The sequence below is a fragment of the Podarcis bocagei genome (genome assembly GCF_964188305.1).
Source record: "Podarcis bocagei genome assembly, chromosome: 10".
In the NCBI taxonomy this organism is placed as follows: domain Eukaryota; kingdom Metazoa; phylum Chordata; class Lepidosauria; order Squamata; family Lacertidae; genus Podarcis; species Podarcis bocagei.
The window spans coordinates 30,111,397-30,138,609 of record NC_138135.1 but is presented as its reverse complement, the minus strand read 5'-3'; the positions used below and the strand labels follow the sequence as shown (position 1 = coordinate 30,138,609).

The 27,213-nt window shown below is 42.7% G+C and overlaps 1 protein-coding gene across 4 annotated transcripts; it reads right to left on the bottom strand.

Annotated features, from left to right (window-relative positions):
• Nucleotides 1-979: 979 nt before the first annotated feature.
• HMGXB4 (HMG-box containing 4) lies at nucleotides 980-22,426 on the bottom strand. Of its 4 annotated transcripts, XM_081210992.1 has the most exons (11): nucleotides 21,963-22,426; nucleotides 19,020-19,125; nucleotides 18,288-18,433; nucleotides 17,457-17,532; nucleotides 15,517-16,523; nucleotides 10,752-10,833; nucleotides 9,269-9,333; nucleotides 8,831-8,936; nucleotides 7,423-7,592; nucleotides 5,230-5,352; nucleotides 980-3,083 (listed from the first exon to the last, which is right to left on the bottom strand). In XM_081210992.1, the coding sequence occupies exons 2-11, from the start codon at nucleotides 19,048-19,050 to the stop codon at nucleotides 3,039-3,041; spliced, it is 1,851 nt and encodes a 616-aa protein (XP_081067118.1). In that variant the 5' UTR covers nucleotides 19,051-19,125; nucleotides 21,963-22,426; the 3' UTR covers nucleotides 980-3,038. The 4 variants fall into 4 exon arrangements, with proteins under 4 accessions (XP_081067118.1, XP_081067121.1, XP_081067119.1 ...); XM_081210995.1 differs by lacking the exon at nucleotides 19,020-19,125 and having other exon boundaries at nucleotides 21,963-22,183; XM_081210993.1 differs by lacking the exons at nucleotides 18,288-18,433; nucleotides 19,020-19,125; nucleotides 21,963-22,426 and adding an exon at nucleotides 17,825-17,942.
• Between the last annotated feature and the right edge of the window lie 4,787 nt (nucleotides 22,427-27,213).

Genomic DNA, 27,213 nt, shown 5'->3' with positions numbered 1-27,213 from the left:
CTGACTAAAATATAGTTGGAGAGGCAGGTTTGTCTGTTAACACAGCAATTAAAAACATGCATAGAAATTTTAAACTGCTTCCAGCATTCTCGGTCACTAGAACTTCCTTTCAGAGTGTGTTTAAATCTTGCCTAACCACAAAAAACCTCACAAACAAAAGAATCACCCACAGGAATGTTCACTTGAAGAGTAAATGGTTTCCAGATTTGACAACATACAGTATATAGGTGAACCATTGTGTTCTTCAAATGAACACACTAGGATTCCTCATGGCTGTTCCATATCTAGGCACTGGACAGTATTTCAACCTGGGCAGCAGAGGAGGCACAAAGTCATTCAGAATCACAGAATTTGTAGAGTTGGAAAGGACCCTGAGGATCATTTAGTCCTACCTCCTGCAATGGTGGAATATGCTGCTGTCCATACATGGATCAAACCTGCAACTTTGGCATTATTTTAAAATATTTATATGCCACCTTTCTGAGTAGCACTCTTCCAGAGTAGTTTCATATTAAATTTCAAAAATAGTAGCAATGAAAATGCGTAACATAAAACAAAATAGTACAGTAGTTCCAAAGAACCAGCAATTCATGAAGAACAGGTTAGGAAAAAAGGTCTCCTAGCCAGTGTTGCTTATGTAAAGACACCTTCTGACAAAGTCTTAAGAATTACACAGAAACCCAATTGCAATCAATGAGTTAACACAGTGACCGTTACTGGTAAATCACACTGCTTGCTTTCAATCTAAAGAAAACTGGTGGAATGAGTGAAAGTAGAAAGATAGTTATGGACTATACTGAGGCATGTAAAAATTACCAAATAGAGAACTTATATAGTTGTGAAGTGTGGGGTTTATGAACAGGGATGTTGTAAAACTGATTTTAAAAAAATAAAAAAAATAAGTAATTTGCAAAGACCAAACATCTCATAGATGAAATATTGGTGGTCATGAGGCATATGAAATTAATCAAGATTCAAGTTCTGATTTTTAAAAAAGTTTATATACATTAGCAAAACATTTATACAATGCAATTTGGACTAGATAGCAGGAACTAACAAATGTAAAAAAGTATGAGGGGTATATCCAAAGCTCTCCAGTACCAAATGTCACATAACACAGATTATACAAATGTTTACAAATTTTAAATAAAAATACATCAGTACATTTATCTTTTAAAAAGTCAAGTTTGCCATAGTGCAGATGGCAGAACTGCAGTAGAGCCCCTTCGACTGTTTGACTCAAAGCCAAATGTTACACGTCTCCTGTAGAAAGGAAGTTTCTGACAATTATCCAGGTTTAAAGTGATTGCGCCAGGATTCTCTTCAAAGCTCAAATGTTACTTGAGACACAAAAGGCTCTGTAAAAATCAAGACGTTAGCTCCCAGCACATGGGTTTGTTTACAGAATAGCACCTAATACAGCTAGCCTGTCCCCTTGGGATTAACTAGGGAAAACTTGTGAAGAAAGTGAGAACCTTTTTATTAAAACGTTGCCAAGAAGTTTGGAAAAGGTGGGCAGAAATAGTTTTCATACACTGAGCCTGTGATCCTAAAGTGGGTGGAGCACGTGGAATGCAAAGGTGGTTCTATTGCCATTGTCAATTCCCTACTGGGCTTGAGCCAGCTGGGCGGAATGTGGGTAGGGGCTTTTAAACTGCCAAGACCACCCTAGGGGTCTGAAGACAGAGCATGGAATTTATTTATTTAATTTGCTAGTCCTGGAACCAAAATTATCCCACTGTCTGCCATTTTTCAGTTTTCTAAATAACAAGTGGCAAGGGAACTTAGGGCAGAATATAAAGTTTTCAGTTTTTGTTTCCATCCACCATCCAAATCCCACCGCTACTATTTCCTTCATTGTCAGCCTATGCTTGAAAACGGCAGATAAAATGCAATTCTGGCAGGGTATCTAGGTAAAAACACATAGTTCTCGTTTTCCATACATGGTTGGTGGAGGGAATTTTTGCTTTCATTATAGCTATATACAGAAATATACAATATAAATTAATCTACTACAGATGCAGTATATGAAAATGTTAATACACATGTTAAAAATGCCACACTTCATCCTAGGTGTGAGAGAAGTGCTTCCTCAAAGAGGCACTCAAAGCGCTAAATCCTGTGACTGGGATAAAGGACCTGCCCTCTCATTGTCTTCCTCTCAGCTAAAAGCCCTTAAATTTCAGCTTAATCACTGCCTCTACAACACACATTTCAGCACCATGAGAGGAGGACCATGTCAGTTCACTGCTGGTGATAAGCAATTATAAATCAGTATGTGAACTGTAAGGGAGCTGGAGGAGCCCCGGCCCTCAATCTTTTATGGTGTTACCTTAGCTACTAGTTTTTGAAGGGTACTGGGGGTGGGGGTAGAGAGACAGCAGAGGGGAAGAGAAATTAGCTAAAATCAGGAGGAGTTGAAAGTAGGGCTTGTGGATCCTCCTCTTTAGAATATCCCAGCAGAGTTCTAAAATATCACAATCCATTGATTAGTTACAACCTGTGAAGAAGTGGTGCAGGCTTTCACTAGGATTTACTACTTATCCCTATTAAGAAGCCCTTGTTTCTCCTAAGAATTTGAGAATTCACTCACCACACCTGAATCTGTATTTAGCAACCTACTTACAACTGGAAGATTTAATGAGGATTCCTGGTGCCAGCACAAGCCCTCAGCAAAACACTATCCCCCCAACTTTCTTTCCCACCATTATTTTAACAACATGCAAGCCAACTCTTCAACCAAACTTGCTTGACTTTTCCAAGTAAAACAAATTCATTAAAAAAAACAACCACCCATATTAAGGCTAATCTATCAAAATATTTCCCAACTCTAATTGTAGACACATCCAATCGATTCTCACAAATTACGGTTGAAACTTTTCGTAAAATCAAGCAAAATAGTTACAATTCTATTTGATATATTACAGACAGAAAAACTCAAAGCCCTATACATTGTCCTCTGGAAGAATACCAGGATAGTGTATCTGTACACACTTCAGTTACTTGGCAGCATGTCACTTCCCATTATCCTTTTCCTGTCAGAGTCCAGGCATGATGTATGCAATGTTGTCCAATGTGTTTGACTGGAAAGGTGGCCGGGGGGGGGGGGGAAGAGAGAGAAATGCATATTAAATTGAATCAGTATCTTATAAAAAAACCACAAGCATGCCTTTGACATTAATGCAGCAGAACAAATGACTTAGGGAAAACCAAACCCCTAAAGACATGACGAAGGGAGACAGAGTGCTTCCTTTGGAGATGCACAAAAGCCTGTGAATCTTTCAGAGGTACTGGGGAATATTTTCATTTGCCCTGGGCTTTGATAGCTGTCACTAAGCCAATAAAGAAATATTTCAGCACCAATGATTTTATGGCACCCAATTCTATAGAAGCCAGGGCCACAACATTTGGCTGGTCTTGGTATCTGGACTAAAATCTGTGGTCCTCAGGACTTACAGCACATGAGCAATAAGCTCCATGATGCTTGCAGGGGTTTACACCCAGGAAACTAGCCCTAAGATTGCAGTTAGGTCCTATCTAATTCACTTCTGAGTAGACAGTAAGACTGGGTCACTGACGGTGTGCTTTATCTTTGCTACTCATAGCCAAAATGGCCACCTTGCCCCCCAGAGCCAAAGGCTTCATACTGATCACAGAGACTCAAAATGGCAAGACTCAGCCCTCTGTGGAACTGGAAAGGGGAACAGATATCTTCCTGTAGTTCTGTTGTAACCTCCAAAGCTCACTGCAAGTCTTAAGAGATGATCCCCACTACTTCCTCAACTCCAAGCTGGAGAAGAAAGGACAATGGGACATTCACCATGGTGAGCGAAACTGAACTGCTGCTCAGAATTAAGTTTTACTGATTTTCTGCTTTTTAGCACTGAACGTATTAGCTTGCTGCATTGTGCTTTAATTTTTAACATGGAAGGTGCCTTGAGCATCCTAGAAAAGGCAGGATATGAATATTTAACATAAATTCAAGACATGTTTTTATAAAATTGCAGTTCTTACATAACACAGCCGCCTGCTGGTAGAAAATATTAACAGCAGGTTGCAGGAGGGACAGCCTTTAATAAATGTTTCAGCTGCCTGGGACAAATGAAGCAACTCTCCACATAATTAGGTGTGCTCCACAGCCAATGTGCTGTGATGGTTAAAGGGTTAGTTGGGTTGGTTAAAGGGAGACTTGGGTTCAATTCTCATTAGGTGAACTTGAGCCTGCCACCATCTCTCAGGCTAACCTATCCCACAGGGTTGATTTGATAAGGAGACGGGGGTACCATCTATGTTGCCTTGCATTCATTCGAGAAAAAGTAGGATACGGATGCCATATTGTTTTCTAAAATGCACTATCCTCTATTTTTTTTACTTTACACAAGCTTTCTTTCAATAACAAAATCATTCTTTATTTATATTCCACCCCCCCATGAGCTCAAGGTGGCGTACATAGTTTTGCCCCTTCTTGTTTAATCCTCACAACATCCCTGAGACTTATGTTAGGCTGAGAGACAGTGGCTAGAAAGGACTCAGGTCTTTCCCAACTCTACAATTCTATGACTGGCCCAGGGTCAACCAGTGAGGTGCAGAGCAGGGTTGGGATTTGAACCCTGTTCTCCTAAGTCCTAGTCCAGCAGTTTAACCACTACACCACACTGGTCCTCTAAAGATTCTATTCATATACAATGAATACAAAATCTGGTAATGGAGTGTATATTGCATCATCTCACATACAAAATAAGTGTGCTTTGAACACAGGGAAAGGTGGGACTGAAGTGCAACAAGGAAGACATGTGGACACCACCAACAAATTACATACAAACTGCATGTTCAACCCAGACAATGGGTGCCAGTATTGCACCCTCCATATGTTGTAAAGAATACAACTCCCATTGTTACTGACCATTGACCATGCTTGCTAGGGCTGATGGGAGTTGGAGTCCAACAACAGCTTGAAGGCACCACACTGGCTACTCCAGGACTAAAAATACATGATTGTGCAGAAGGGAAAAAAGACAACTTGAATCCTGCTAAGTTCAATCAGCATTTCCTTTCTATAAATTCCTTAAGCTGTGAGAGAAGAGGGTACTAACACGGGAGTATCCTACATATAAAGCAAAGTGCTGAATCTGTGCTACAATTGTGGAAAAAACCATGCCTTTCATGGGCAGAGGGAAGCTGTAAGAAATAGTGTGAAACCTTGGCATTCCAAAACAACACAGAACTTACCAAAACGTGTTTGGGGCAGCCATTTAATTCAGGGAGCTGGGACGTCAGGCATGCCAAAGGGCCTAGAGCACAAATGATTGAATCTAGGAGCACAGATAAACTTCCTGATACAGCTACCATACCCTGGGAAGGAAAAAAGGAAGTAGTAGTAAGAGATTTGTCTTGATGTCAGTTTGTTATCTTTGTCTTAGGCCCAGCACAGATTCTCTCATTCTCATGGAGCTGGCAACTCTGATTTGCTTATTGAAGCGCTCTTCCCTTAGAAAAGATGAAGCTCAAATGCAGGAATGAAAGATCAGAGATGGAAGATATACTTTCTCATTTTTGAAGTTATTTCTGGCCACTTTTACTCAATACACCATGGCTGCAAGCCTGCGCCCTATGTCTAAAGCACCAGGCAGAATGATAAATATGGGAACACAGCAGATGACAAAGCAGCTTTGCGCAAGATACCAGTAAGGTGCTCCCACCTTGTATTTCCTTACTGTGATGCTTAAATGTTTGATGTGCTGCTGCTGCTGTCCTGCTGTGCACTGTACCTGGAAGCTTCCATATAGTCATCATGACTACAAGCCACAAATTAATGGCTATATGAGGGGTTGGAAAGCCTTTCCAGCTCAAGGGTTTCATTCTGTTCAGGGTGGGGCAGGGGACACATTCTAGCAAAGGGCAGAACAATTAATGTAAATCTTATCTCTGTACAAGAGGCTGGTTTTTTTGAAACTCCCCTCAAGTGCCCTACCAGGCAAGCAAGCAAAAGTCCTTCTCAGAATTCAAGGACTCATTCCAGCCAGACAAAAACAAGCAAGAAGTCTATCAAGCAGGGCTGGTGAGAGGCATCGCCGGGGAAGAGGGTGTATGGCTGGGGAGAGTCCCAAGATTCATGGACAGGACTGGAGGGTTGCATTTGGCCCCTGGGCTTAAGCATCCACACCCCTGGGCTATGTTAAACTTCCATGTCCAGAGGCAATAGATCTCAGTTTCATATCCCAGCAGGGTTTCCCAAACTTGGGTATCCAGCTCTTTGTTTGTTTTTGGTCTGCAACTCCCACCATCCCTAGCTAGCAGGACCAGTGATGATGAGAATTGTAGTCCAAAAACTGCTAGAGACCGAACTTTGGCGAAACCCTGTCTTATACTAAGAACATAAGAGGAGCCTGTTGAATCAGGCCATTCCGGTCTCTATTCAGTGTCCAACCACATACCCATGGGAAGCCCAGAAACAGAGCTTGACTATAGCAGAAGTAAGTCATATAAACAAAGTTGGAAACAAAAAAATCACCTGAAAGCAAAAAGTAAATAAATAAAGAATACGAATAAAGGGAAATGTACTCAGGAATTGTATACTCAGACACGAAATGTAGTTAAACTAGTAAATGAGGGTAAAATCAATTTGGGTGGATTGTTACTTCATGCTACTTTACAATGCAAGAGCTTTTCACTCTTAATGGATTCATCATTTCAGGGCAAACTGTTTGGGTAGCTGCCAAAATCCCCATTTGGGCATTTTAATTTAATGTCATTAGCAGTAATGCAGGGCGTGTCATCTTGTTCTGCAGAGGCAGTCATCCCAGAATGATGCCATGAAATGGCTGCGGGTAGTTTGTATAATAGACTAATGTGATCAACAGTTTCCATATAATCCCTCAAACACAGCAGTAGCCAAGCAAGAGCTGTGTCTTATATGTATTTTGGAAAACATTTATTCTGCTTTATATATATATAAACCTTAGTTCAACCAAACATCTTGACATAGAATTGGAAACCATGAGGTTTTTTTTTAATGATGGCAACTCAGGAATGAAGCTTGCTTAACCTGCAAAAGTGGAGTCTTGATACAGTGGTAACACAATTCGTTTCAGGGTGCCGTTTGCACCCCAAAAGGTCCATAAGTAGAGTGTCGCTACTGCGCGTGCGCTATAGAGTGCAGTTCGCTTCACGCGTGCTGCGAACCCGGAAGTAGCCTGAAAAGCCGCAACATGAAGCAAACATAACATGAGGTAAGACTGTACACAAATAAGAGCCCTTGGAGTAAATGAAGTTTGTTCAATGTGGCACTGAATGCAGTATGCAGAACAGGCAGACTTGTTCAATTCAGTTTATTCCAATTAGTTATCTGAACTTCGTGAATAAAGTAGCTCTGTTGTTTAAAAATGAAATGACTACATTCGCGTGCGAAGGTTCCTGACCTACCTCTGTCTCCTGTAGCCTGTGGCCAATAAGACTTAGAGATTCACCCAGTAATTGCAGATGTGCAGCTACATCTATGGGATCCGTTTCAGGAACTTTGACAGGTGATGCAGATAGCACTACAGTGCTAGATGGAGACTTCTTATGGGGTGAAAGTGCCCCTGTTAGAGAAGCTGAAAACAGAAAGTAAAACACTTATTTCTGCATTTTACATATTATGAAAACTCTGCATCAACTGCACAGTTTACATAGCCAAACTGTATGGCCATAGAAGTTTAGCCCACACTATTTCTTTAACTTACTTTATTTTTAATGCAGTTTTATTTATTTATGAATCATCTCTTACATTTGGCTCTAGCTGATTCACAAACATACCACAAAACAGCTTAAAAATAGTTTTCAAAACACTACAAAAAGCAAAAGATAGGTGTTCATTTTTTTACTGTTTTAAACCTTTCCATCCAGAGAGAGAAGCTTGTTGAAACAAAAATGTGTTCAACTGTTTTGCAGCTACAGTAGCAACAGCCTTAAGGAAACTGAGAATCAGTCTGTCCTTAATTATTCAGGTTTCACATTGTTGGCCTAATTTGTACAATCTATTGGGAATTTGCTCCAACAGCATTTGTTGAACAGCTTTATATTCTGTACCATATACCACATGTGGAATAACTTTCCCCAGAAAAATCTTTTAAGTGCAGATCTTAGATTAACTCCTGAAAGCAAGCATAGTTTAATATGGCCTTACTTATAGGTTTGGAAGTCCTGTGGATACCCAGGTATGATTTTGATTAAACTGCATTCCTAAATATTTAAAGTCCTTAAAATATTCCAAATTACAGTGGTACCTCTTTTAAGAACTTAATTCATTCTGGAGGGCCATTCTTAACCTGAAACCATTTTTAACCTGAGGTACCACTTTAGCTAATGGGGCCTCCCGCTGCTGCTGTGCGATTTCTGTTCTCATCCTGGGGCAAAGTTCTTAACCCGAGGTACTACTTCTGGGTTAGCAGAGTTTGTAACCTGAAGTGTTTGTAACCTGAGGTGTTGTAACCCGAGGTACCACTGTAGTATTACTGTCTGTGTATGTGGCCTAGGCCTTTTATCAAGCAAATTAAGTTTTGTTTTAGCATAGATCAAAGGTAGATGTTCTTTTTTTTTCAAAATGAAAAGAATTCAAAATCTTAAAAGGGTCCCTCATACTAAGCATGGATGAAGATACAAAGGGCATGCCATCTGCATAAAGCAACATGGAGGGTCTGCCATCTAAAGCTGTGTGGGATAAATACTGAGGATCTTTGAAGATCCTGGATTACACACACACTCATAATGGACTAACAGACACCCTCGTCTTACACTTGAACAGCCTCATTTTAAGAATGGTATGTAAGAAACAGTGGAATATAGAGGTTACCTTTCAGTTTTGGTGCACCCTCTGATGAGGTTGCTTTCCTCTTCACTGTTGTAGCCTCTGCTTTATTCTGCTTGTGTTGCAAATACTGCGCCTTCTGCTTCCAAACCTGAAAAGAATAGGGAAAACAAAACTAGTGTTACAAAAGGCAACATCAGCTGTCCAACCATACAGATGGAGCAATTGTAAAGCTTGTCTGGCCGTGTGTGTGTGTGTGTGTGTGTGTGTGTGTGTGAGAGAGAGAGAGAGAGAGAGAGAGAGAGAGAATGAATGAATGAATGAATACCAAACATTTCCCATTTGCAAGCAGGGGTAGGTGATATGCAATACACAGATCTGGAAAGTAATAAATACAAGAACCATGGTGGCAGTATTCCAGGACCAAGTCAGTTTTCTGCCTACACATGTCATTTTCTGTACAAATGTTTATCAGATATTTACCAGCTTATCTTTCTCCGGAAGCTGCTTCCAAACTTCTGCCAGCTTTTTGCTCAGATCGCCAAAATCTAACGGGAAATCAGAGAAAGTAAGCCATTCAGGGAAAAGCAGAGATTTTCTATGTACATTCAGTTAACTACTTGAACCGTTATAGGACTCATTGTTTACAATACACATGACGCTAAAATATCCCATTATTGCCTGTATACATGGAAAAAAACAATCCATGGAACAGTTGCAAAAAAAATCACAGCGAGGAATTTGAGCAAGAACATAAGAAGAGCCCTGCTGGAACATACCAGAGACCTAGCTAGCCCACCTCTTTCCCCCACAGGGGCCAACTACATGCCTATGGAAAGCCCCCTAGGAGGACATAAGTGCAGCACCACTCCCACTTTTGTTCCCCAATAAACAATATTTAGAGGTATACTGATTCTGGAGGTATCACATAGCCATCATGAAAAGTAGCCTTATTCTCTATGAATTTGTCTAATGCCCCTTTTTAAAGCTCTCTTACATTAGTGGCTGGTCTAGTCCATCCCACACAATGTTGTAATGCATGTTACATGGTCAGGATTTGGGACAAAAAGTGGAAAGGAGCAGGAGCCAAGAAATTCAGAATTCTATGCTTGGGAGGATATGTGACAGCAGAATGGAAGGTAATTTCTACTGCTATACATATATTTGGCATTTAATCCTGTCATCTACCTAGAGAAAAAATATTGTGCGTCTGCCTACCCTCCAAGTATTCACAATTTAAATGTTAACATGTTTGTCCCTAGCAAGGGTGCTAATCATTTTTTGTTTATGACATAAGCCACAATTGCCCGTTTCTAACAGGGATCTGGAGGTCTGATATGGTTGTATTTCTTAAGTTTGAAAAAAACCCCTCCAGTCCCTTTACATGGGGTTCTGCAGAGGAGACATGTATGCTGATCTAGACTCCCCAAGCTCCAAAAGTCATGTGCACAGAGCCATCTTGAATCCTTTGAAAAAGCCTGAGTAAAGTACTTTTGAATGCCCTGCTTGATAATCACACCTTGACCAAGCAGTGAAGAATGGCATTTGCATTACAACTCTTAGTGCCATTTTTATTTCTGCTGCCACTTTAATACCAAAGAGGCTGCCCAAAATGATTGGTTATATGCTTTCTGAAAAAGTGTATTGCTCAGATTCATAATGGGAACACAGAGCCTTCGCTGGAGCAGGCAGAGTTCTTTCAAACACTTAAACATTTCTTCTCCGTAGCTTTCGTTTTGCAGTGGCCCAATGGGCAGGATCCAACATCATGCCAGTAAAGATGCCAGGCATTCCCCTACCTATCTCTCCCCTGCCTCTCCTTTTAAAAGGTCCCCCAATTCTCTGGAGCAGATTTGGGGGATATACAGGTGGGCTGCAGGGGGAAAGAGAGAAAGTGAAGTGCAGTGTGTCCAAGCGGGATGCCACAATTGGATATCTCCCAAACCTTACCGGACACTTCTATTACCTATTCCTGGATGCTCAGCCACAATGTTCACACGATACTCTTTACAGAATACTTGGTAGGCAGACATGTTCTTCTTCTTTGGCTAATCAGGAAGAGGAAAAAGAAAGCAAGAAGTTTCTGTTGGAATATGTTGTAAAATATTCAAGCTCCTTTAGAAATCCCCAAAGAAAATAATCTCCTGGTGCATTCTCTTAGACAAGTTAGGAGTGGGTTAATTTCAAGCCGACTTTTTGTATGATGTATGTTATCTAGCTACTTATATTCATACTCAGTCCTTGAGGTCATTGCTGGAGACCTCTCCTGAGTGCTAGTGCCAAATGAGACCCAGAGGATGGATATGAAAGGGAAGGTATTCTCTGTGGCAGCACTGCACCATCTTTCTCAGAAAGGCATGCCTGGTGCATACTTGGTAACCTTTTCAGTACCAGGCAAGTACTCTCTTATTTTCCCATGCTTTTTAATGGATTTTTAATCAGTAGATTGCTTAGTATCAAAGTTATTTATATCAAAAAGAAAAAAAAGTCAATGTAAGTCTGATTTAAATCAACTGATACTTCTTCCTATTTCCTAAACAATGGTGGAAATCTGACTATTAAAGCATGTTAATTTACAACTAAGCAATACCATTTGTTGTTACTATTTTTAATGCATTTTTACAACTTATATATACATCATACAATATTCATCATTTTTCTCTTATCTTCAGACTTCCCAGTCCATCTCTCTTCATGGCATTCTAGGTAGTCTTTTGTCAGCTGCATATTCTATTATTCCACCCATTCATTTAGTTAGTGTGTGTCTTCCTTTAATTAGTCCCTTTCCTGCTTGGCAGGGGGTTGGACTCGATGGCCCTTGTGGTCTCTTCCAACTCTATGATTCTATGATTCTAGTGTTATCTGCTGCTCATATGTGTTCATTCCTACTTGTAGGTTAAATTGACTACTATACCCTCTAAGATACTCTTCAAAGCACTTCCACCCATCTTATCTGTGACTCATCCTAATTTCAGTTACTAATTCTGTATATTCTATCAATTTATTCTGCCAAATTTCTTTTGTATCTCTTTCTTTCAATTTTTTTGGATATACTACTCTAGCTGCGGCAGTCATAAACAATACCATTTAAACCACTCTTTCTTACAACTAGGCCTTGCATTGCTTTGTTGCACTATTCCTTCTCTACTGACAGCTAGAATGTATTTAACCCCTTCCCACACAGACCATCTTGGCTGTGAGTCCTGGAAGACTTGCTCCCTGCCTTGCAGGCCTTTCTCTACCTGGCCTGGGAGGACAGGGCTGTGACTGACTCCTGCTACAAAAGCTGAGGCTGCTGAACAGAATCTTGGATTGAGGCATTGTTTAAGTGGTTTTTTTTTTTGGGGGGTGTTGCTGTTATTTTTTTGTATCTTTATTTTGTATCTTATGAGTTATGTGGAAATGGTTCAATTTGGTTGTGTACTTTTTGATGTCTTGTTTATTGTTTATGACTACTTTTGCTAGTAATTTTTTATATGTTGTAAACCATGGCTTGAGTGTGGTTTAACTTTAGAAAGGCAGCATACAAGTAAAATAACCGATTGACTGATATTGGGTCTTTCTTACAATAAGCCCCATAACAGCATAGAAACAAAGTTAAGTATGGGGATATACTGCACAGTGGGCATTTTTGTTTTCTCTTCTTTCTCTTCTCTTTCTTTCACTCTTACCTTGATAGGTAGACGTCTGATACGTACCGGGCAGACTACAGCAATTTATTTTCATTAGGTTAAATTGATATGCCTATGTTTGGCAGGTAGAATATACATATTCATATTTCAGAAAGGATCCAATTGGTTTTCATTTACCGTATTTTTCGCTCTATAACACGCACCCGACCATAACACGCACGTAGTTTTTAGAGGAGGAAAATCCGTAGGCATGCCACCCGTAGGCATTCCCTCCATAACACGCACAGACATTTCCCCTTACTTTTTAGGAGGAAAAAAGTGAGTGTTATGGTGCAAAAAATACAGTACATAAAAGGCTTTTTTTCAAACTCAGTGTGGGCTATATCTCACTACATCATGACTTAGTATTATTAATTTCCATGGGTATACTCTGCATAACTTAGTTGGACAGCATCTTGTATCTGGTAGAGACATTGATTGAACTTAAGATATTTACTGTAGGGCCAGTGTTCAAAACTTCCATTGTTGTAGTTGCATTTTGCAACAGGGAATTTCATTAGCGTGAGCAGCTTCTGAGCTCTGGGAGCAGTACTGAGCCCAAGATTTCAGATTAAATCTGCAGAGTGGAAAGAAAGGAGGACCTTTCTCTGCCTCCCCACTTCCAGCTACTCTCTGAAGACCGGAGAAAAGACCCTCTTAAGAATATTAGGGCGGTGGGCAGGGGAAGGACTAAACCATGTGAAAAATGGGCATAATATTTTAGTTGCAGTTCATTCATTTTCAGCTTTGTACTCTTGTTATTAAAAAAGCAAGCCTAGACATTCCATTGTTGCACTCATAACCTAGATTTAAGGTGCCATTTAGCTCATAGCTTTCATATCTGTTTCTAACACTGTGTAGGGCTATCATGCTTCTATCAGGCCTAATCATTATTAGTTGTTATCATTATTTAGTTATAGTTATTATTGAAGAGAAACAGAGTAGATATAATTTTTAAAAAATGCAGTGTAAACAAAAAACCCCTGATTTATTACAAATGTAGATTTTTATCCACACTGGGTTTTTGTGCATTTTGAGGTATTGAGTTCAAAAGTTTCAATGCCTATTTGTATTTAACTTTTATTAATTTGTATCTGGCATGTTGTGTTTTATACTATTTTAAAGTTTCTTATTTTATTCTGTAATTGTTTTGCTATTCCCATTGTCTTTTATCAATGTTTATATACATGATTCAAAGAGCTTCAGCTACTGGGCAGTACAGGGCTGCCATCAATGAATAAAATAGCTACTTCTACCAGCTACTTTTACCTAAATATTTCTAAAGCAGAAACCAATTTGTTTCATTCGGGGGGGCGGGGGAGAAGTGTACTCCTTGAGAGTGTTTCTGCTTATCTGCAGTTCAGGAAGACAACTATCAAGATAATTTATATATTTGGTTCCTATATCTGAAGTTACCGTAAATTTCGCTCCATAACCCGCAGATTTTTCATCCTAGAAAGTAAGGGGAAATGTCTGTGCGTGTTATGGAGCGAATGCCTACAGATGGCGGGGGAATCTGCTGTAGTCGTGAGCAGTCCGTGGCTCGCTTTGAAACAGCAAAGCGGGTGTAAGCGGCTCCTGTCAGCTAGCGGAGCCGGGGAGGAGGGAAAGAAGCAGAGCGGGAGTTGGCTGCTTTAAAACAACCCCTGCTCTCTGTTCCTGCCTGCAGTTTTTTGCTGTCCGATTTTGGATTAGCCACTGTAGGGGCTGTGTGTGTGTGTGCTTGAGCTATCGTTCTCCTCCTGCTGCTTCCCCTTCACTCTCCCAGCGCCCCTGCGACTTTAGAATTGACACTCTGTGTGTCTCTCTGTGTGTGAGGGCTCCTTCTCCTTCTCTTGCTTCCCGTTCACTCTCCCTGCGCCCCTGCGCTCTCCCTGCGACTTTAGAATTGACACTGTGTGTGTCTGTGAGGGCTCCTTCTTCTTCTCTTGCTTCCATTCACTCTCCCTGCGCCCCTGCGACTTTAGAATTGACACTGTGTGTGTCTGTGAGGGCTCCTTCTCCTCTTGCTTCCCATTTACTCTCCCTGCGCTCTCCCAGCGCCCCTGCGACTTTAGAATTGACACTCTGTGCGTCTGTGAGGGCTCCTTTTCCTTCTCTTGCTTCCCGTTCACTCTCCCTGAGACTTTAGAATTGACACTCTGTGTGTCTCTCTGTGTGTGAGGGCTCCTTCTCCTCTTGCTTCCCGTTCACTCTCCCTGCGCCCCTGCAACTTTAGAATTGACACTCTGTGTGTCTGTGAGGGATCGTTCTCCTTCTCTTGCTTCCCGTTCACTCCCCCAGCACCCCTGCGACTTCCAGCGCCCTGCGACTATAGGGCCAGTTCTCTCTCTGTGTGTGTGTGTGTGTGTGTTTTGACCTCACTGCGCTTGTTTGGGGAGAGTGTTGGTCGCAATTTTTCTTGATTTGTCTCAGAGTGGTTACTATTGTGGTTTCCTTGCCGGGGAGGAGGGAGAGACGCAGAGCCTGCTTGTTCTAAAGGAGCAAAGCCAGAGAGGAGCCTCTCCTGCATTATTAGCAGCATCCTTCTCCACGCCCCCACGCGTGCTCCTTGTCCCTTGAGTGCTTTTCCTTCCCTCCCCACTTAAAACGTGGTTACAAAGCACGGATCCACATGGATCCTCAGGATTTTTGCACTGGGTCACCCCAAATTCACCATCAGATCACATAGCATGTCCATGGCTACAGCCTGCACAAAAACACACACGCACCCACTGTTTCATGGAGACGCAATGGCGCAAAAACGTGGTTACAAAGCATGGATCCACATGAATCCTCAGGATTTTTGCATTGGGCTACCCCAAACTCACCGTCAGATCACATGTCTGTGGCCACAGCATGAACCACAAAAATCATACATCCACTGTTTCGTTTAGAATATTTTTTTCTTGTTTTCCTCCTCTAAAAACTATGTGCGTGTTATGGTCAGGTGCGTGTTATAGAGCGAAAAATACGGTAACTAACAAAACTGCAAAGAACACTCTAGCGCCCTCTATTTTGGGAACAACAGTCCTCAGCATTTCTAATTACCCACTTGTGCTGCCACTTTTTCCTTTTTACCTTTTCTTTGTCCATTTTTTCAACCTTCTCCTTTTCTTCTTTCTTTTTCTTCTTCTCACTCTGGCCATCTGTATGGAAAACAGGTGGCGGTGGAGGCGGTGGTGGTGGAGGGGCAGGAACGGCAAACTGAGCACTGGTTGGAGAGACTGGGAGTGGAGCTGTTACTTCTGCTACTGCCAGTGAAGAGGAAAGCCCAGAAAGCCCAGAACTCTTCTTGGATTTGGAATGCTTCTTTTCCTTGTGTTTCTCCTTGTCCTTCTTCTTTTTGCTCTTCTTTGATTTCTTCTTCTTCTTTATCTCCCGGTAAGAATCGTCAATTACTAGCTCTCCAGCTTCCAGTTCACCTCCAGAGGACGAACCTGATTCCGCTTGTGGTTCCAGGCCTGAAAGCTCAAATTCACTGCTTTGGCTTTCAGGGAAGAGGGGTGTGTCTGGGCTAAAGCTCTCAGCAGCTGGAGAGGGATGCGGATCCTTCTCCAGTGGCTTGTGCTTCTTTCGGGATGATTTCGAAAAGCCGTGTGAATCATGACTTGGGAGAAATGATCCCTGTTCGTCCCGAGCTGACTTCTTAGAGGATTTCTTTGTGGCTGACGGATGTGGAAAGGGCTCCTCCGTTGTGCTTCCCCCCTTCTCCTTAGGTGAGAGGATGAGTTTCATCTTTAAGCCATCAGGTTCACGCAAGGTCAACATTTCAGTGTTCACAAAGGGGGGCTTCACCTTTTTGGACTTGTGGAAAGCACTTTCATCCAAGGACAGGTCACTGCTACTGCCACTCAGTTTTTTCTTGTGGTGTTCCTTCTTGCCTTCTGAATGGCCAGAGGCAGAGAGTAAAGAATGAGATGACTTTTCAGATGTTTTCTTCGAGGACTTGGAGCTTGTGGCCAAAGGCGAGGTGATGGCCTTAAGCAGATCCATGGCAGTGTCAGCAGAAGGTGGGCTTGTCACTACTTTTTTCCTCTTCTTTGCAGACGATTCCAAAGGCAGGGATAACTCAAATGAAGAAAGTTCTGAAAAAGTTCAGAGAAGGATCAATGGAAGTATACCCAGCAACAAACCCATCTTCACTTGCACACCGTCATAACTTCACGGCCTCATGTCCGGGTGAAGATATTCGGTCTTGAACTGCTAAGAGCTATCCTACTGTAAATCAGTTTTGGTTTATAAATCAGTGAGGCCAATTGGTGAGGCTGAAATATAAGGACACATTGGTTTTTAAGAGGCTATTTTGTTTCTGGTGTATTCAGTAATGGTTGGCAGCTCTTACCTGACCTGTGAGTGGTGTCAGTGCAATGTTCTGGGAGAGGGGAGGTGGCAGTGATAAACAAACACACTGACAGATGATCTTGCCTCTTCTATTGGTAAGCCAGTGACACCTGTGATGGGAGGCCAGGTATGAAAGTCGACTTACAAATAAGTTGGTGAGGCTTATTTGACAGCAATACAAAACCAAGCCTCGACCGAGTCCTGTGGAATACTCTACCAATAGATTTATCAGCACCTTTAAATGCCTGCTGAAAACCTTTCTATTCAACCAGGCTTATTCAAGCAATTCAGAATGCCTATTTCCATAACAGTTACCTGATTTTTGACTTTGTTAAATTTTATTTGTTGTTTATTGTATGGTTTTATGTGTGACTGTTGTAAGCTACTCTGATGCTATTTATGAACAGTGGTATATAAATATTTTTATAAGTAAATGAAAATAAATTAGCTGTCAAAGTGAATATGCAATATATACAGCTGCCTCCCTTTCACTGATTGGCCTCTCCCTTATCTATCTTTAGACTGGAAGCTTTGTGGGAAAAGACCTGGCCTCTCACTTTACCTCCAGGAAGCACAAAGCCTATTGGCAGAACCTTAGAAATACAAATTGAACCTTAAAATCACCTCTCAACTTTTCTCCTTTGCCATATCCTTTCCTATGTTGCTTCCACTCTTACCTCTGTAATAGTACTCATTGGAGTGCTTCCTCTTCTTCTTATAAGTGTCTGTCCCCAGCAAGAAAATGTCACTTTCCTGCAAAAGAAGATAACAGCATTTTGGAAAGAAGAAAAAGAAGCAAGTAATGAAGGCATATACGTATTCATTTCTAATACAGATGATCATAGAAGTCACATTAGCTAACAAATATGCTCTCTATGGCATGGCATTTCTGTGCTTTGAAACAGAAGATGGTCTGAGTTGCCATGTGAATTTTAGAAATGATACTCTCAAGAGAAAGCAGAACTTCCCTGTTTAAGAGCGGAAAACAACTTTTAGAAGCTGAAGATTTAGAAGAAGAAAAAAAAAGCAAAGCTCAAATAATCACCTCTAGACTAATAGGAGAGATTTCAGGTCAAAGGAAATGTTTTGAGGAAAAGCTGTCTGTGTTATCATCCCCAGGGAATTGAATGAGATAGATCACACCTCATTATTTTTCAGGCTACCTGCAGAATCAGGCAAACAACAACCTATCAGTTTGCATCCTGCAACAATATAATGATGACCTATGCATCCAAAATAATTTCTATTCTGTAATGATCATTCAATCTCTAATTCAAACAGCAGTTTAAGATGAGTGGATGATAAAAAGTTACATTCATCTCATCCTAGTTTTTAGAACTTTTATTGACCTTTCTAAAATAGGGAAATCTGTTTCTATAACCCCAATAATCCTGTTCTCTCATTTCTCTTAATGTGGCATTTACTACCAACAGAGCAGTTCAAATTGGGCTGGGAGAGGCAAAGTTGGACTGGCAAGCTTTTCCCATTCTCTTCTCAGACTCTCTCACCTTCAGCCTCTTCTGTGAATTCTTCCTGACCTGAGCAGCTATTTCCTCCTCTTCTCGAAGCAGGTCCTTGTAGGAACGTTTCTTTTCTCGCTGGGTTCTGCCAGCTACTAGTCCCACGCCATCAATTCGGTAGCTCTCTAAGCAGTCTGAAGGAGGAAACACTGGCGTGGTCAGAAATAATCAAGGCACGCTCTCACAACTGTCACTGTGGCCAAAGATAAAACACAATGCACAAGAGGAAGCAAGCAGTCACATACACACACATACACACAAGCTACTCACTACTGTAAAACACTGCCCCAAACCTTTAGGGAAATGCTTTAGGCTGCCGTATCAAAGGCTTTAGTTTTATTCCTACTCTTGGGTCCCCCCCCCTTGGATAGCAAGAACTGAAAAGGCTTCTCAGCCAAATCAGGACCTAGGCATCAGTGTTGTGCTGTGTTGAAGGTCTGGATCCAGGCCCCAATCCAATTATAATTCTACGGAGCTGACAAGGGTTAGGAAGTGTCCCTTGTGGCCAAGCCTGATAAAAATTAATCAGCACTTTGGAGCTTGTGAGACTCATGTTTCAATCCAGGTACACTTAACTTTCTGAGTACAAGGGAGGGATCTGGAATGCTGCAGAAACCCAATCCATGCAGGACACTGGCTTTCTTTCCTAGTCTCTCACTCCACGGACTGGGGGAGTTGTACTTTCCTCGTAACACCTCTCAGATTATGAAACAATCCTACCTTCTTTTTTCTTGGAGTCATCATAAGCCATGGTGGTCCTGCAGGGGCCTGGGAATGTGTTGCCACGCCTGGGCTCCTTCCCCCGTTCCCGTCTACAGGACAAGGTCTAAGAAACAGAGAATGAGAATAACCCTCCCATAAAGTGGAATCATAATGCAGAAAGGGACTGAATGAAGTTTTTTTTTAAAAAAAGAATGAAATGGGAAGCAGGAGGGTGAAGTGGTGTGCCTTCTCAGCAGTTTATCTTTATCCTCCAGACATTCCAGGGCTTGGAGAAAGATCCCAGATTCAGCAGGCAGTTTGGTTTAGCTGATTTTCATGTTAAAAGGCAGGAGAGGAATGTTTTTCAAGGTGAGAACCAAGCCTCTGTTCCAGTAGTTTTAAACAGATTAACACCATGTGATCTTTTTTAATGAAACACAAGGACAGTGACCAAATAACTATATTGGGCTTTTGTATTGTTGCAATATGTTCAGGGTGAGTACTGTATTGAATCCTGCATTTTTTAAAGGAAAGTGTGTAAGAGCCATGGAGGTGAGGGAATGAGATTTTTATAATCTCTTATTCTAGGATAAAGTGAATTGACTGGAGAGAAGAATTTAATTTTTCAGTCCTGTGTGATGTTCAACGATATCAAACTTTAGAAGCTAGTGATGGTGCAGCAATAGTAGGCATTAGTCCTATTATTCCCACAGGTGTTGTTCAGAGTACCAAACTGGGGAAGAAAAAGGGAAGGAAAAGGAGGAGAAAGAGAGAAGACTGAAAGAAGCAGTCCTTTTTCCAGGGCCTCTGCAGCATTTCCAGTCTCTGTCACCTCAGATGCTCAGGATTTCCCCAACCTGCCTCAGGAAGGATACTGATTCAGGAAGTGGGGCACTTGCTATTTCTGTTCTTGAATAATGCTTTATCCCCCTTAAAATGACAGACATGCAATATCTCTCAAAGCATAGTTGTGCAGTTTTTATTTTGAGTCTCACAATAATTTAAAAAGATTCAGCTCCTGAATAAACATGATTTCCCCTGTATAAACTATTTGAATTTTGAATGCATTTATACACAGCTGTCATAAAAATGCCAAATTAAAGCATAGGCTCTTAAAAAGGGGGAGTTTTGACCTCCTTATAGTAATGTATTTTACAAATAATACAAAAATACAAGATGTTAACCAATGTCAGCTGTTAGAGATATTAATGTAAACTAGTGGGTTAAGTTCCTGAAGAATATTTCAACCTGTGAATGGAATATTTCATCTGATGAAGAAGACTTTGAAGAAAAGTTATCTGCATATTAGAATTCCCTCATTAATTGTTTATGATGCATTCATAACAAATTCACTAACAGAATAAAGGGAGCTCAGAAACCTTGCTTTTGCATATAAGCTAGAAAACAAGCCTCTGCTTCTTCATGTACCGTACTTAAAGGTCAAATCATACAATAAGCTGTAACTCAGCAGAATTGTTCCCTGTACAAAGCAGGGCTCCCTGGTTATAGGCAGAAAGGACTGAACGATTTACAGGATTGACAACTCAATTCTATGGACACTTATTTAGCAGTAAGTGACAAAGTAGGATTTACTTCTGAGTAAACACTTGGAGGAGGACGCTGCAAGTCGTGTAAAAATGGGTGTTCACAAGCAGCGCTTGCAAGTTACTTCTCAAGTGATTTTAACAACCCCAGCAATTTAATTTTGTTACATCATGCAGCCATCTTTCATAGGAATACTTCTGAGGCTTCCAACTTGCCAGTAGTGGATAGGCTATCAAGCATTTAACTACAATAGTTATCAGCAACAGTTTTAAATGACATGGTGCCTGGAAGAGTGGTATACCACAAGCAGCATGGGAACAGTATCACCTATACCATGAAGTCCACACAGGCGTTGGTTATTTATGTGAAGAAAGGCATCCACCCATTACTCTACTGCAAGGGACTTACAAAGTCGCATGATTTTATAAGATCAGAAAAGGGCAACTTATGTTTCCAGCGTTATTCTCCTACTAACAGCTCTATTTGTTCATATGTCTGGGTTAGCTCAGTTGGCAGAGCATGAGACTCTTAATCTCGGGGACACGGGTTCGAGCCCCAGTTGGGCAAAAGATTCCTGCATTGCAGGGCTGTTGGACTCTTGGTCCTTTCCAACTCTACAATTCTACTAGCAAGCGTCTGCTAGGGCCAGCCTAATAGAGAGAATAGGTGGACACCCAAGCCCTTGTGGAGCACCACAGCCCCATGGGGCAAGTCCTGGGCCAGCTCTTTACTCTTGACCTGGAGCCCAACCATGCCCCACTGCTTCCTTCTGGCCGGGCCAATGTCTGCATTTCTCCCCCATTCAACACCAGCCTGGCACCATCCCATTCATTCATTCATTCATTCATTCTGGGCATCCAATCGAAGCTCCACAAAGGCCACCGAGTTCGGAGCCCGGCAGCTGAGCACATTCCGGCTTGACACAAGTCACCACAAAAGGATGCCAGAGATCCAGGAGCAACGACACCCCTTTTGGCTGGGGAAATCAAATCAAATAGCTTTAAGAAGCAGGGAGGATCGTTTCCATCGCTCCCGACCAAGGACAATGCCTCGATTATGATCGCCCCAGCGGCCGGAAAACAGCAGCGGGCGGAGCCTGCGCGAGCCGCTGCACGGAGCAGCATCCGAACCCAGAGCTGGCAAGAGCAGCGGCCAAGCCCGCGTCGCCGGCCGCTTCCTCACCTGCGGCTGCTGCCCATTTCTGAACTGCACCTGGTCCAAGCGGCGCAGCGACGCCCTCTGTCGGCAAACCCCGCTCGCCCCCGGGCTGCCCAGGCGCCACGCCCACTGCGCATGCGCACCCGCCCCTCGAGGGGGTGGGGGCAAGGACCCCGCGCGACCCCTTTCCCGCCTCCTCAGTTTGAACTGGCCCCGGCCGTTGGCCGCCCTGTGGCCCCTCGCCCTTCGCGCGCTCACCCCAGGCGGGCTCCAGAAGCCTCCGGAACGGGGCGGAGGAATTTGTCGACGCAGCGAGGGGCGGCGGGCAGATAACGGAGCGACCTGCCCCCTCCCGGCAGAAGGTTGCCTTCCCTCCCCCGCGGCGGAAGGGGGTGGGGGGAGCGGCCAGCCTCAGGTCGCCTCGCCGCTTCGAGCGGCCGCCATCTTGGTGTGGGAAAGGGGCGCCCGCCAGTTTCAGCCGCTAAGGCGAAGCAGCCGAGCGCCGAGCTCCCCCGCTCTCGACTCCGTTAAGGGAGCAGAGGCTGAAACCTGGCGCCGAGTGCATCGATTTGCCAGGTGTTTGGGCTCCTGCGAGCGAAAAGCCGGTGCTCAGGATGCTATCGGGCGGCGGTTCTAGGACCCTTTTGAGTTGCGATTTTTATTATTCTTCAGAAAATAATAAAAGCAAATGTACATCAGAATCTGGGGAGCCTGTAGTTCAATCCTAGGCATGCCTGCTCGGAATTGTAGCAGGAACCCCCCCACCCCAATCATTCTGTTTGTACAAACTTCACACACACTCACACACTACATACGCCACATTTCTGTTATAAATTCATAGAAAAATCAACCATACATCGGATTTGCACTGTTCCATTTTTATTTTACTCCATATGACAAGAACTATCAAAGGGGGGTGGCTTGGTTCTGGTCAGCCATAATCCCTTCACCATCCCAGCACATCCACAGGAGCCCTGCCCAGTTGCTATGTCAACCCTGATGGTCCTAGACAGAAGACCATCAAGATCACAAAGAACTTGCATATGGGAGTGGATTCAGCATGGACTGAAACAAAGGACAATGATCAGATCTTCCCTCTGGGGGCAGGAAACTGCCAACTCCCCTTTGTCTCCTGGAAGTGACTCATGGGGGGTGGGGGAGGAAGAACCAGCCAGGTGACAGGACACTCAGGTTACCACCAACTCCTCTCTCAACCCCTCCTTTCTGTAATGTATGCATGATGTCAACCCCTCCTTTCTGTAATGTATGCATGATGTTTCTGGGGGTGGGCTTGACCTAGAGGATGGGAATTTCAAAAGTTTTTATAAGGTCTTGCACACCATCTTTCTGGGTCTTTTCCTCTCTCCTGCAAGTGAGGGGAACACCCTGTTGCAACAGTTCAATAAAGGCCAAGCCTACAGGCTGCTGTTTTGCTCCAAGTTATCCTGGTTGGTGTCTTTGTTTTTGTCCAAGGGAGCCCTCGGATTTTTCCGGTAACAGAATCAAGTCCCCGTAGATGTACAGAAATGGGACTTTCCCCCCAAGTTTTGTGCAGAATTTCGGTAACTACAGTTGAATACAGTGGAATTTGCTTCCTAGTAAACCTGTGTAGCATTGCTCGTTCTTAAATACAGTACGTGAATATAAAGAGGCATTTGCTAGTGATTTGTCTTTTTGTTCAATTGAAGGCTTCCTCGTGTACCTAGACTGCAGTTGGCGGTGTGGCATAGGTCTCACTACGATTCTCAAAGGAGGTTTAAGAGGTTATGTATAGGGAAAAACAGGGAACTCAACCTTAGCCCAATTTGTGATCAGCTCTTAATTGGATCAGGATGTGGAGCAGGTATGGGAAAATAAGAGGAAGGAATAATTTAACCTGAACTCTCGGCATACTATGTTTCCCTCGGTGTCCAATAAGAGAATGTTAACGCCCCCCTTTTTTCAATCAAGTGTTCACCCAGTGTTTACTCTCTGTTGGGGTTCACCACTGTTGCTACTCAAAACTGAAAAATGTTTACACTAGCACATTACATCATTACTAACCACTTATACATCACTCCCCCCCAAAAGATGAAACGTGTTAGCAAAAAAAATGGGGGGCACAAATTTGCACATCATGATTTATCTAAATCTATGCGCTTCTCATAACAAGAAAGGTAAAGGTAAAGGGACCCCTGACCATTAGGTCCAGTCGTGGCCGACTGGGGTTGCGGCGCTCATCTCGCTTTATTGGCCAAGGGAGCCGGCGTACAGCTTCTGGGTCATGTGGCCAGCATGACAAAGCCGCTTCTGGCGAACCAGAGCAGCACACGGAAACGACGTTTACCTTCCCGCCGGAGCAGTACCTATTCATCCACTTGCACTTTGATGTGCTTTCGAACTGCTAGGTTGGCAGGAGCTGGGACCGAGCAATGGGAGCTCACCCTGTAGCGGGGATTCGAACCGCCGACCTTCTGATTGGCGAGTCCTAGGCTCTGTGGTTTAACCCACAGTGCCACCCGTGTCCCTCGTAACAAGTACTACAATTTATATTGAAATGCAATAAATTTTGCCATAGTGGAGAAGACTGTGACCTAGGAGCATGCTTAGTCTGCTGTCTAGCTTCTAACATTCAATGGGCAACTTCAGGACCCCGCCCTCCTTTCTGATAGTTCTTTATCTTTAATCTGAGTTGGACCAAATAGCCCTTTAAATAGAGGACTCATCAAATGGAGGACTCGCCTGACATTCATTGCCTATTATCTCTTCTGAGCACAACCCTGAAGGACAGTTTTCATAGGTGCAGTTTTTAGGGAAATGATGTCATGGGCCAAATTTGTTACCCTCAAAGGCCAAAATTGACCCATGGGCTGGAGGTTCTTTACCCTGGGATAATATAATCCACTATGGTTTACCTGTCAGTTTTCCCCTTAAAACCACTTCTGCCTCCAATTAGTCATTATCATGTAAACAAATCCAGAACTGCTTCAAAGTACAAGGGCTATGTAGACAAGCTCTCAATAAACACTAGTGCAGGAAGCAATTCTAGCATTAGAGGATGAAGGAAGTGTATTTTGTATCACATTTGAAAACCAGGATGATGATGACATAGAATAGCTAAGACAGACATATGATTAGTGAATAGGGACAGGGAATGTGTAGAAAGCTTTTCTCTCTGCTTCCAAGAATTAGGCATAAATGTACTTCCTTTGAAGGTTAGTTATTATAGCAAATGGTTTAGAGGCATGGTTAGGTTGCATTCCAGATTGTATGTGGGTGTGAGAAACCATATGTTTTCCTTTCAGTCTTAATCATAGAAATGTCTCATTTCTTTGAAGGAAATGAATTTTAGTCATTAGAATTCAAATCACTTTGCTACATGAAGTTACTGAAATGTTGTCTATACCACACACAAAGCTCACTTTTTGCTCCCCTAGTTTCACAGAAGTGTTTTGAAAATTCTATTATGTGTCTTCCAAGCCAAATTATGAAAATGAGTGACACAGGCTATGTCACTATTGCAGCAACATCACAGAGAGTGGCTTCCTACGTTTAGCAACTCTACGTTGCAATTCTGTTGCAAATACATAATGAAAGGTTATTTCCAAATAAAATGCACATAGACACATGCTGACATATGTGACTTCAGAAAGTCTTTGGACAACTAATACCGTTTTGTAACTAAGCCAAAGTACACGTAATTGAAATAATCACATACCCTCCCCCCCAATGCTTATCTACACTTCCCTTCTCTTGCTTCTCTATGTGTATTTTTCTCCTGGGGTGGGGATCTGACCTGTTCTTTATCTTTTTTTTATAATAATTTTTATTAAATTTTTCCTTTTACAAATTTGCCATCTCAAACAATATTCACAAATTTCAACTTTTTGGACTTCCACCAGCTTCTCCACCAATCACCCATATTTTCTATTTTTACGCATTCTCTAAATTAATATTGCCATTTAGGACTTCCGGGGGCGGCGCGAAACTGTAATGGCGGTCCTCTTCGAGCTCTGAAGAGGGGCTCTGCGGAAAAGGGTCGTTCGCTGCGGCATAGCGACGACCCATCAAGATAAACCACGGGTAGAGTGAGCCCGTGGCCGTGGGACTCGGCGGGCACCAGAAGCTGCTCCGAAAACACAGAAGGGACCCCGTAAGGAGACCCGGAGTGAAGGAGGGGTGGCGGTGCTGTGAGTTCATCGCTCTTTCCGCAGAAGTGAAGCCGCGCGGCTGTTACAGATGAGCGCTGATCCTTCTTCCTAAAATCAACACCAACTACAAGTAACATACCCGTGAGTAAAGGGGACTAAAATTTGGCAAATAATTTCGTAAATCTGGCTGAAAGCGGGAGACGAAAAAAAGGGAAGTCCGTCTTCCGACATTGCTGACAAGATCAAAGCAACGCTTTTAAAAGCGGAAGCGTTTGAAACGGGACTTTGGGAAGCTTTAACTTTTTCGTGCTATTAAATCTGCCCTTTTTATTGTTGAACTGAAGGTGGAAAGGGACTTTGATCATAAAAGAACGAGTAACGGTCTCCTCCTACCTCCCCCCCCCCCCGGGGTGATTTTTAAAGAGTCAGATCGTCGGGCTGCCGGAGAGAGAGACTGTGCTAAACTGCGGAAACAGTTGCAAATTTTGTGAAAACTTTGCTGGAGTATAATTGATACATTTGAGCAGGAAAGTTTGGTTGGGACATTGTTGCAAGCACCCCCTGTGAAACTTTGTTGAACCTTAAAAGGTGCTCTGGGGAACTTTGAATTTTTGAAGGGACTTTTGGATATTGAACTTACTGAGCCAAAAATTTCTGGAACTTTAATGGCGGACTACTTCCTTCTTTGTCTTTGAAACTTGGTGGCACTCCCCCTACAGGGCTTTCGGATTATAAGATCCTGGGAACTGACTTTTGTTTTGAATTCCACTTTACCGGTTGTTTATAATTGAATTTGTCTTTCCCATGGAACAATAGACAATTTGACCTTGAACACTGACAGATGTGTAATGAGTGGTGCAGGGAGAACAAGAGCATCCAAAGCTAAGGAATCTAAAGAGGCTAAGGAGAAAGAAAAGGAAAGAAAACCAGCACAATTTCTACAAACAACATTGACCCAAGGACGCCGATCGTCGGTTCCAGCTGTACTGGTGACCCAAAGGGAACAAAGGGAAACAACTGAGAAGCTCACTGAGGGAGATATGGCAGCAGGTGGGTCGGATACACTACTTAAACAAATATTGGAGCAACTATCAAGTCTAAACCAGAAGGTGGACGACCAGTCTTTGAAGATAGATAAAGCAACTTCCTCGATTCAAAAATTGACTGATCAAGTTTCCCAGCATACACAAGCTATAGAGAACTTGCAAGGAGCTACAGCGGAAAATCGGGAATTGGCTGGAGAAGCAATCCAGAAAGTGGGAGCTCTACAAAAAGAAGTGGAAGAAATAAAAGGAGAAGTTAAGCCCCTGCACAAACAGGTGAGTGAACAACAAGTTTATCTGTCAATGGTGGAACTGAAAAATCGCGAGAGCAACATC